The 10,743-nt window shown below is 35.0% G+C and overlaps 1 protein-coding gene across 1 annotated transcript; it reads left to right on the top strand.

The window, feature by feature from the left end:
- The first annotated feature begins 347 nt into the window (after positions 1 to 347).
- Positions 348 to 10,743, top strand: LOC132699623 (forkhead box protein K1). The gene is made up of 8 exons (XM_060666443.1): positions 348 to 1,075; positions 2,690 to 2,937; positions 3,114 to 3,274; positions 3,839 to 4,084; positions 4,140 to 4,285; positions 5,460 to 5,767; positions 7,804 to 7,903; positions 9,081 to 10,743. The coding sequence occupies exons 1-8, from the start codon at positions 714 to 716 to the stop codon at positions 9,223 to 9,225; spliced, it is 1,716 nt and encodes a 571-aa protein (XP_060522426.1). The 5' UTR covers positions 348 to 713; the 3' UTR covers positions 9,226 to 10,743.

Raw genomic sequence — 10,743 nt, 5'->3', positions numbered from 1 at the left:
AAGTAGTCACACATATACAATATATTTTTAGTGAAAAAATAAATTGCTTTTTGAGAAAAACCGCGTTAGTAATGTGGAAGAAATTATGTTTGCCTCATGCTAGTAATATGTTATTGTCACTTGTCCGATTGCGACAGTCTTTGCGCCTGAGAAAATACATGATGGTGTCCGACTTGTACAAAAAACATATACTTTTTTATACTTGTGTATTCGCTAAATTAAATATATGATGACAATTATTATTTTTGTTGTGGATAATTATGATATCCAAAGTTCTCCAATTTGTGTTTTTAATTTTAGCTCGTTCAAATTCAAGTATGATCAAATTTCCGATCTAAGGGCCACTTTTTCGTTCTCTGTCTTACTCTTCACATTTCCCGAACCACTTCTGTAAACTCTTACTAAATGTACTAATTAATTGCTTTTTAAAAACTGACCCTGAAAACCATCCAAATATAATTTTAAGTTCAATTTGTTTTATCGTTTGTTCTGGACTGTCAGTGCTTCTTGTTCAGTGGTTATCGGCCGACTCGTCTCACGTGTTTATCAACAATTTGGGGTACCGACTGAGTTGTTATGAAATCGAGCAAGCAAAATACATACATCGCAGCAGCGCAGGTGACTCCCACGTTTTAGAGAATTTTGTAGGTAAACAGTGCGGTAGTGTCGGTGCGTGATTCGCGAAATTTGCGTGTGGTGGCAATTGAAGCGCAATGTCGGTGCAATCGGCAAGGACTTCCGAAAGCGATGCATGGGCCCTTTTAGCTCTTAAATCGGCTCCTACGAGTCCATCTAAAGTACAGTGGAGCCCTGATGAAAAGGGCGATGTCATTGCGCGTATTGAAGGTAGAGATTTCGAATATTTAGTTCGACAAAACCGCATAGTTATCGGCAGAAACAGTTCACGTGGTGATGTTGATGTAAATATGGGACATTCGAGTTTTATTTCTCGTAGACATTTAGAGGTTTTTTACGATTATCCATATTTTTATATGACTTGTAACGGAAAGAATGGAGTTTTTGTGGACGGTGTATTTCAGCGCAAAGGAGCTCCGCCAATTAGGTTACCCAAAGAGTAAGTTTGGTTTATGTTATGTAAACAAATGTGTTGGATATTTTATTTCTTTGGCTCATTAATGTTTTTTCGCAGTAGGCCTTGAGAGGTTAATTTACACATGTTCTTAATCACGTGTTGTTCAGATCAAATTCCTTTTCCTTTTGATTTTCAAACTATATAATTTTTTTACCGAACGCAACGTAAACATACTCTCGTAAATCCGTAGTATATTTTGAACTATTTATTGAGCCTCTGACGTCATCCGGTGTCTGAGTTGATTTTGGCTCTTAAATGTCATGTTCACTAGGATCATATTTCGTTCCCTTACTGGCCAATACAAATAACCAGTTTATCGATGTCTAGCACCAGTGGCTAAAAATTCCTTAATACAATTACATGCGACCACGTGGTGCTTTGTTATTTAGGTCCAAATTCATGTCTTTTTCTTGTTTTACTTAAAGTTAGAATTATCTGAACCTGCAAATTTGTTTAAAATAGTTTTTCGAATAAAAGCTAATTTCTTTGTAAGATCGAAATAATCAGTTCTAGGTATAGGTGGTACCTGTTTAAATTTATTTAAGCCTTAAATGACAGCCGTATATTGCCTGAAATGAGATAAGATTAGAAATAAATCGTTAAATGCGTTATACGCATCATTTTACAAAATTAGTGTGCACTCTAAGCCCAAGTAAATATTTTGTCACATGGGCTCTGTAAGAATAAAAAAAAGTTGCGCCGGCGCATTCACCAAATTGTTACAGTCCCTTTCAAATTATTAGATAAATAAATATGCTTCTTTTTCGAGTGTAATTTTTGTTGCTCAATAATTTGGTGCTAATATGTAATTTAACATCAAATTTGATAGTGTAAAATTACGCTTTGGTTGTGACCCTCGTTAACGCACTTTTATCTTTGCTTATTGATTTCATTCATGATGCAAATTTAGTATGGGTTGTTTCTTATGTGAATATTTCTACGTTACTGCTTATTTATAAATATTGTTTATAAACTCTGCGTAAATAATGATAAAAAATATTAAAGGTCGTTGCTTAATGACAAGCTGGTAAGCAGCGCAATGTTTGAGTATACTTATGTTACTGACATGGTATTGGAAAAATCCGCATGTGTACCTCGCTGTGTACCTATTTTATGATCAGCGGGTCTAGTCCGAAAATAAATTCTTAGGCACCTATTTATTCTAATCATTAATACACCGTGTCGCCGAAACCATTTCGTTCTATTTCGCCTTTTAGCAATATAAATAGGCTATTTTATCCTATAAAAGAACGTCGTGAACATTGATTTTAGAGACCGTGGCCATGAACTCCGGTCAAAAGTTCAGGCGCTACACGCGGGCCCATCAAAGATCGCCGGTAATCTTTCTATTCTTTTGCTACCTATTTTTTCAATTCAGTGTTGTCTCCGAATGGCACTCGATCTTTTTTTGTATCGATTTAACGTTATGTAACGCCTACCGGGTGTTTTATTGACACGAAAGCGTGCTGTTAAAGAATTGTTGTTAGTACTATTGGTCATTGGCGTCTGTGATATAGCAATTCCAAACGTGTATTATATTTTATTTTAAATGATTTACGTTTAGGAGTGGCATTGTATTTTTTCTTAAATCTGCAGATGCACTTTCCGATTCCCTAGCACCAATATTCGATTGTCGTTTCAATCCTTGGTCGATGACGGAGGAGATGTAGCTCCTACAGTACGCGAGGTGTCGCCTGTACGCATGCGCGATAGAAGCGGGGGAGGAAACAGTTCAGCACTCCACCCTTTGCGCATTAATATTCCGGAAGGCGAATTTGGGAGCCCCTTTCCATCTCCTACGGGGACAATCAGTGCGGCTAATAGCTGTCCCGCTAGTCCTAGAGGTAGGTACCTCTAAGGCGCCCGCTACCTCTATGAACTACAGGAATTTCAATAGTTAAAAAAACATATTTTGCATGGTCTTGCAGTTTGAAATTAACTAGGATTTGCAAGTTCGGTTTAGTCTTTTTTTAATTCTAAACAATGTAATTCGAGATACTGCACTTTTTTGTCCACGCAGCTGGTCAACATGGCATAAGCCATGGTAAGCGGAATGTTCAGGCTGATCTGCAAATGGTCGCGGCATATGCGGCGGCGCAGGTTTCCCACAGGGATGAAGGCCAGCACATTCAACCGAGTCATAGCCCTGAATATAGACATTCTACTTCCAATGGAGGTTCAGTAAGTAAAGTCTCATAAATTCAATACCCTTTGTTACAAGTGTAATAACCCTTTTTTATATTTGTACGAAATTTTCGCACATGAATCTTTATGAAGCATAAAGATACTACTTTAACTAATACTTGATAATACTTTCAAAAATCGAACCTGGTCAATATTACATTTTAGAGGCCACAAATTATCATTAGTGTCAATAGAGTACTGGATTTAAAAATCCAGAATAATTTTATGTAATTTTTATATCAGAGATTTATTCAATAATTGTTATTGTTATTTAAAAATAATGATTTGGACATTAGGCATATACTTAGATAATTGAGGTCTGCTGGAGACTAGATATTATTACAAAGAAGGCAGAACTATATTGGTAAATATAAATATGTTTTCGATGAAAAACTATTAGATGCAACTACGATTTACCTAGAATATTTAATTATTTTGTCACACTGTGAGAATTTTGTATCTCTATTATTAGAGAGAAATTTCGGTGGTGCTCTTACATGGTACCGAAGTATGAATTTCCGAATGCAAATTCTTTTCCGTAATCGTAGTAAAATTTTCCAGGCACCATCAGTGTTAATAAATGATGGCGGCTACGTCACAAGCAATGCTAACAAGGACGATTCAAAACCGCCATTTTCCTACGCCCAGTTAATAGTACAAGCAATAGCGAGCGCTCCCGACAAGCAACTGACGCTCTCGGGAATCTATAGTTACATTACTAAAAATTACCCTTATTATCGTACAGCCGACAAGGGTTGGCAGAACTCAATCAGGCACAACCTAAGTCTCAACAGGTACTTTATCAAGGTGAGTGGTTTCATGATTTCAGCGGTACCGGGTTTTTGTAACCATTTTTCAACAGGTTCCTAGAAGCCAAGAGGAACCCGGGAAGGGCTCTTTTTGGAGAATCGATCCCCAATCTGAAACGAAACTGATTGAACAAGCATTTAGGCGCAGGCGGCAGAGAGGGGTGTCATGTTTCAGAGCACCCTTTGGTTTAAGTTCTAGGTATGGGACATTAGCAGCTTAGTGGAGCGGTATCCTAATATAACGCTTTATTTGAAAATTTTAAAACAAGTCTCACGTTTAGATTGACGTTTGTAATCTGTCGTTCCAATTACAATTGTAACATGAATGTCTTCAAAAAAATTAATGAAAATTTAAAGATACCATTTAATGATAAAAATTATTCGCAATTGCATTTAGCATTTGAACCATTAATGATTCAAATTCGTCAAGTTTTTAATTTTTTTTTTTTTGAATTATGTAGGTATGTATCCCACCAACGATTCTAGAGGTCCACGTTCCCATATTAGTTACTAAATTTATATTAGTACAATACAGGAAATTTTGAAGCCAACATGAAAAAATGTCGAGAAAGGCAAATGCGCGGTCTTTTTAAATCGCGGTTTCAACCAATAAGGCCCAGCGACGACATTCAACATTCTTCAATTTTCGTTAGTTTTGGTTAGGACGATTTCATTCTAGAACAATGAGTTAAGTGTGTGGAGATCTCTGTTCAGCAAGAACATGGCGCACAATGCAGGATCGTGTGTTCAATTCATCCCTTCTCTCCAAAAATGTCATTGCCTCCTGAGGCGCGTCAATTTTTACAGTTCTTAAGGCCACAGTATTATCTAATATAGTCATTCTTCCTAAGTCACTCTAGGCTAATTTGGGTGCCTGATTTTGGTCAACTAACACATGACTTAATAAATCCAGCAAAGAATCGTTTATCAGAGAACCACTTTAATGAAATGGACAATTTGCGAGGTGTAAGTCGTATGAGCTTTGTAACCCTAGAGCATTGAGGTTCCTAACCCATATTGTATTATAAATTTTGTGATAATTTTTCTGCTATTGCTCTACAATAAGAACGCAAACGGAAAAACGAGAGAGTGACGCAGTTTTAGTCACATTCCAGCCAGGAGAACTCAAAAATATGGATAAGGCAACAAACTGAAGCTTAGATGTTCCCTAGCCCCTAGCCCCTAAAAAGTATTGTAGAGGTAGATTGGTGCGAATGATCGAATTTCATTTATATTTACAATAATTAATCATAATGTTTTCTGCCTTGTTTTTTCAATTTCCATTAAACACACTTTTTAAAAGTACGCGCATTATTTGTGAGTAGCTTAATGATTAAAAAAAAACAACCACACTCTAGAAAAAACACTTGCAGGAGTGCGCCCGCCTCTCCCTCGCATATTAGCATGTCAGACATGATGACGCCCGAATCGTTGTCGAGGGAGGGTTCGCCGACCATGGAACACGTGGTCGATGTCAGCCAATCGGCTCCAGGCAGTCCGGGTAACCCGACATCGACTGTTTTTGCCGGTTCTGGTAGCATGATCGGTCATCAGCAGATGTCCGCGCTAGTAGGGGCCACCAAAGCCCGTCTCTTGCTGCCACAGCATCATACCGTAGAGCAAGGGATAGTTGAACAAATTGAGAGACCTTCCTCCAACGGGCAACACGAATTTAAAGAAGGTTAGTTTGTTTTTTAATTTTCTATTTATTTATTTATTCATTCAAAGCGCACACTACATTTAATGAGAGGTTGAATTAAAGCAAATATGTACACTTAACCATACCTATGGGATTTATTTTCTGGCATTGGTAAAGTGAAGAAAAATAAATGTTTATGTCTCTTGTTCCTTGACTGGTGAAGGAGTAGTTGTTGTTTGTTTATTTTTTAATTTTCCATTTATTTATGTACCCATTTAAAACACACACTTCATTTAATGACAGGTTGAATTAAGGCAAATATGTACACTAAACTATAATTAGGAAATTTATTTTCTAGCCTTTATCAAGGAATGCAAAACAAGTCTTCATAACTGAAGTGTCTATTGTTCCTTGACTAGTGAAGGAGTAGTTGTTGTTTTGTTCTCAAATAAAAATTGTTTTATAATAATAATAATAATAATAATAGTCTATTATGCAAAAAGTGTGGTAAACGGCATTTGAAAAAGTTTACCGAACGTGTTGCACTTTTTCTACGACCGTTAGTTTTTGGTTACATTTTCGCAAAACAACCCGAATACATTCACTGGCATGCCCGTCAGAATTGACAAACGTCACAATTGAAAGCGTGGGAAATATCTCCGAAAATATCTGATTGCTCCCAAATCGGATCGGATCAGTGGAAAACGAACTGACGTGGAAAAGTGACGCTTCCCGCACGCTATATGGATGTGTAATTAAGTATTTTATAGACAGGAGTAGAAAAATACATTTATTTCTGTGCCAAAAGGTCTACTAAAACTTAAGATATCCAGCAAAGTCAGACACTGTTCAAGCCTCAATTTGATGTAAATCAAATTACCCTAAGAACAAGAAGAAAAAAGTATCAAATAAACAAAATTAAATCTGTTACGCAGAGTTTATAATGCTAATATATAATAATCATTAAATATAGTTTTCAATAAAGAGATAAGTTGTAGGAGAAAGGAGGGAGTAAGGGTAAACCGCACAGTGGTGTTCCGATACAGAAGTTATTGAGTTCGAAGAAGATATTTTTTATACCGGTTTTTAACAGTTGTGGTTGATATTGTTAAATCGAAATGACTTAAATTATTTATTGTATTAGCAATGCCATAAGAAAATGATCTTTTAAACATTTCTTTTCGATGTTGTGGTATACTCAATACAATTTTTTTCTTAGATTAAAGTCATGAACATCTCTACAAAAAGTGATTTTGTTAAAAACATATTCAGGAGATTCATACTTAATTAATTTAAAATAGAATGTAGCATGGTGTAAGCTAAACATATTGCACTTGTTAAGCCAACCCGAAACAGTCAAGTATGGACAAATATGATCCTGTTGGCGAACTCAATAAACAAGCCGCAAACATGAATTTTGTATTTTCTGGATACCATACTGGTCAGCAGCATTGAGGCAGGTTGCGTACACACCACAGCAATGGTTGAACTGTGACAGAACGATGGACGTAACAGTTGGACTATGACTATATTAACTTTAAATTCCCATATGCCACTCTCAATTTGTTTGTAATGTGATCGATCCTTGAACCGCATTTTAGAATCCAAGATCAAACCTAAAATTTTCGAAGTATTCAAGTATGGGATAGGAGTGTCACTAATTTTTATGATCATTTTATTTTGAGATTATGTACCTACAACGACGACTTAGTTGGATTTAGCTGCAGTAGATGATCGGATTCAATTTTATGAAAGTTCTTTAAATCTTCTTCTTCTTTAAATTAAAAGTTCATGATATTGAAAAGGAAAGTATTTTGCGTGTCGTCAGCATATAGGTGATAATTACAATAATTTAAAGCCTTTACAAAGTTAAATGTATAGATTGCATACAACAAGGGACCCAATATGCTACCTTGTGGTACACCTAATTCAACGGAGAATTACTCTGTCTAAATCAACCTACATGTTAAGGCTAGTGTGTCGCTTATATCTTCTTCTATATTTGGTCGCTACCCGTGGTATTGGTGCATAGCATGTGTCTGCAAATCTTTGAACGTAAGGAAAATAATTTTTTACAGAAAAATTTCATGTCGGGTCGATTGAAGAGCGCTCTATGTCGCCGGCAGCATTCTCACCGCAGCCAGTTATTGTGCAAACGGCAAATTATTCTCCATATGGGTAAGTCGTTTCATATGGGAACTATCTTTTCTTTATGCCTATAAGTGAATGTCGACTGACCAGCTAAGCTTTCAGAGTCAAAATAAATGTAAGCGTAACTCCACGCCCCTAAAACTCATTCTTACGTGGAGACGATGAAAGTGGTACTACATAATGTATTTCTTTATGTCGTAAACAAATCACACGACAAAACTAACCAAAACGCAAGATAGGATAAAAATTAGGTGGTCGTTTAAAAAATAATTTATTTAGTTTTTGTTCAATAACGTGGCAATTAGATGAACCAAATACAGAATATATCGTTGAGTATTAGAAATTGAAATTGTTACTTATTTTTTAATTTTATTCTTGTACCCGGCTAATAGTCTCAAGGAGCAATGAATTAGTTAAATCAACACTGATAATTTTATACACTGATATTTTTGAGATATTATCTATAGTTGAAGTGATTTTAATCATATTAACTTCAACCGGCTATGATAAAATTTTTATTACGCTATATATAAAATCAAAATAATTAATCAAAAGTATTTTCTTAACTGACTATTATCCGACAGTATCGAAATTTTGTCTGAAACTGCAAACCATTTCGTTAACTAATGACAAAAATATTATTTTAAATATACCTGTTTTGTTAGTGCTTTGTTCAGCGAATAATTAGCAAATAAAATAGCTCCAGGACAGTTTTTTTTAAAGGAACCCGACTATCAAAATAAGTTATTTTTGTTGAAATTTTTATTGTTTATAATAAAAGGATTAAACGCAGTTAAAAAAATCTTAGTGCAATTTATTAAAATGAAATTAGTGAAAATTGAAATACGGTAAAATAAATGCGGATCAACGAAACAACGCAGTTGCTTCGTTGAGAGCAACAAACTACCTACAAACGGTCCTAAAAAGTGCATCGTAGACCCATGCGGCCGATAGTTCTCAGAAGTATCAATAAATGAAAAATTCATAAAAGTAACAGCAATACTTAAATAGCAAAATGTCTAATAGATATAGTTGTTAAATGACCATTCACAATTAATACAATTTATTAGTCATCATAAATTTAAAAAAATTGTTATATTGGATTTATCAATAAAATTTGAAGGCTGCCGTTAAACATGAGTTTTTCTACCTGTTCCAAAATTTTTGGGTGTATTTTTAAAACGGTCGTCACTCGTTTTTTCAGAGGTAATGCTTATTGTAATCCAACCATAGAACTAAAAAGGCAGATGGAGGATCACAGCATAGAAAGTCCTTCGAGCGCCGGCGAAGTGGATGATCCGGATATTAAACGTCGCCGTATTGAACAGCTGAAATATGAAACCGAATAGAATATCGTAAGTTCGTGGTACTTTTTCTCTCAGCGGAGCCACCGTTGTTGAATGGACAATTAAGTTTTGGCTGAGTTTGTGGCCGGTGTGTGAAATCGTAGTGTTAGGATAACCCGTTTTAGAATTAAGGTGCTGTCAAGCCTCGGTAATAGTTTCTACCCGTTTTCAGAATTCAAATTCCAAATGCTAAACAATAATTTAGTCCCGGAAATGCTCAAGTCAGATCTCTATCCCCACAATTTTAGCATTCGCTTGTTGTTACTATGGCATTAGATAATAAGCGCACTTGCCGTATTCAGACTTCTTCCTTGCTCAATGATTATTACCATTTTATTGGAAAAAAAATCATTAAATTAAGACCGGATTCTGAGTTATTGTTGTGGCAAAATGTAATAAATATTTCTGTTTGTTCACTATTTTTCTTTGAAATTTGGGTTTTGATCGACTCCACAGTGGTCCAATTATAAACTGAGTGGCAGGTAATATTGAACTTCAATTCATTGAAGTTTTCATTATTATGGGCGGCTCAAATTCCAGGTCGCATCATTTTAATACCAAAAACCACAAACGATCTGAAAGTCTGAGAGAGAAGTTAATAAAATTTTGTTTATTTCTTTTTAATTTTGCATTTTTTGAAAAAGAATAAAAAATTTATAGAAATGCGTCATCAACCAACAGAAACATTTTTTTTTCATTTTAATAAATAGCAATAGAACAGTTATAAATGAATCGACTGAGTGATCCAAAATGATCCAAATTAAAATACAAATTTACGAAAAAACAAGCTGAAACGTTAGTTAAAGACAATATGCGCAGGGTTTTCTGCAATACTATTTTTTCACGCTATTTGCAAGGTGAGAACAACAAGCGGTAGAAGTGGATCATGGATCTTGGCCAAAATTTTCATAAATTTTTAACAAATATCAAATTTTGACAGTGATTCGTTGTTTATATATTTATAGATGCATTTTTTGTCATCCATTAGATTTAGAAAAATACGAGCCTAAAATTGAGAGATAGTAAATTCTTTTTATATGTAATATGTTACATGCAAAAAATTACCTAGCGCGGGGTAAAAAAATGCAGCTGAGATTTTTTAAAAAATTTAAGGTACAGGACTTGAAATTTTCACATTTTTACTTTTTTTCTGTCAGGGAGAATCAAAAATTGGAAGTTGAGTAATTATGGCCTTATTTTTACTCACTGTATCTAACTAGGAATTATGTTTGCCTCTTTGTCTACCTAACCGTTTGACATTTTCATATCTTCTTACCTAACCTCGCCAACTGAACTTCCTTGAAACATGCCTCAATACAGATGTTTAGTCTCTTTTTGTCCTTCGTATAATTTTTTTCGGTGTTAGAGATTACGCGACTTTTGCGAACATTTTTTGAATTGTTTTATTGTTGGTGTATGACGATGCATGTGTAAGATTATAGTATATATATTTGACACCTCTGTGGAGAGAAATTTTATTGAGTCTAAGTCTAGATAACCGCTTTCGTTACTCTTATGGCT

This window comes from Cylas formicarius, unplaced genomic scaffold (genome assembly GCF_029955315.1).
Source record: "Cylas formicarius isolate icCylForm1 unplaced genomic scaffold, icCylForm1.1 PGA_scaffold_3__17_contigs__length_32017465, whole genome shotgun sequence".
Classification (NCBI taxonomy): Eukaryota; Metazoa; Arthropoda; class Insecta; order Coleoptera; family Brentidae; genus Cylas; species Cylas formicarius.
This window is presented reverse-complemented; position numbering and strand designations above follow the sequence as displayed.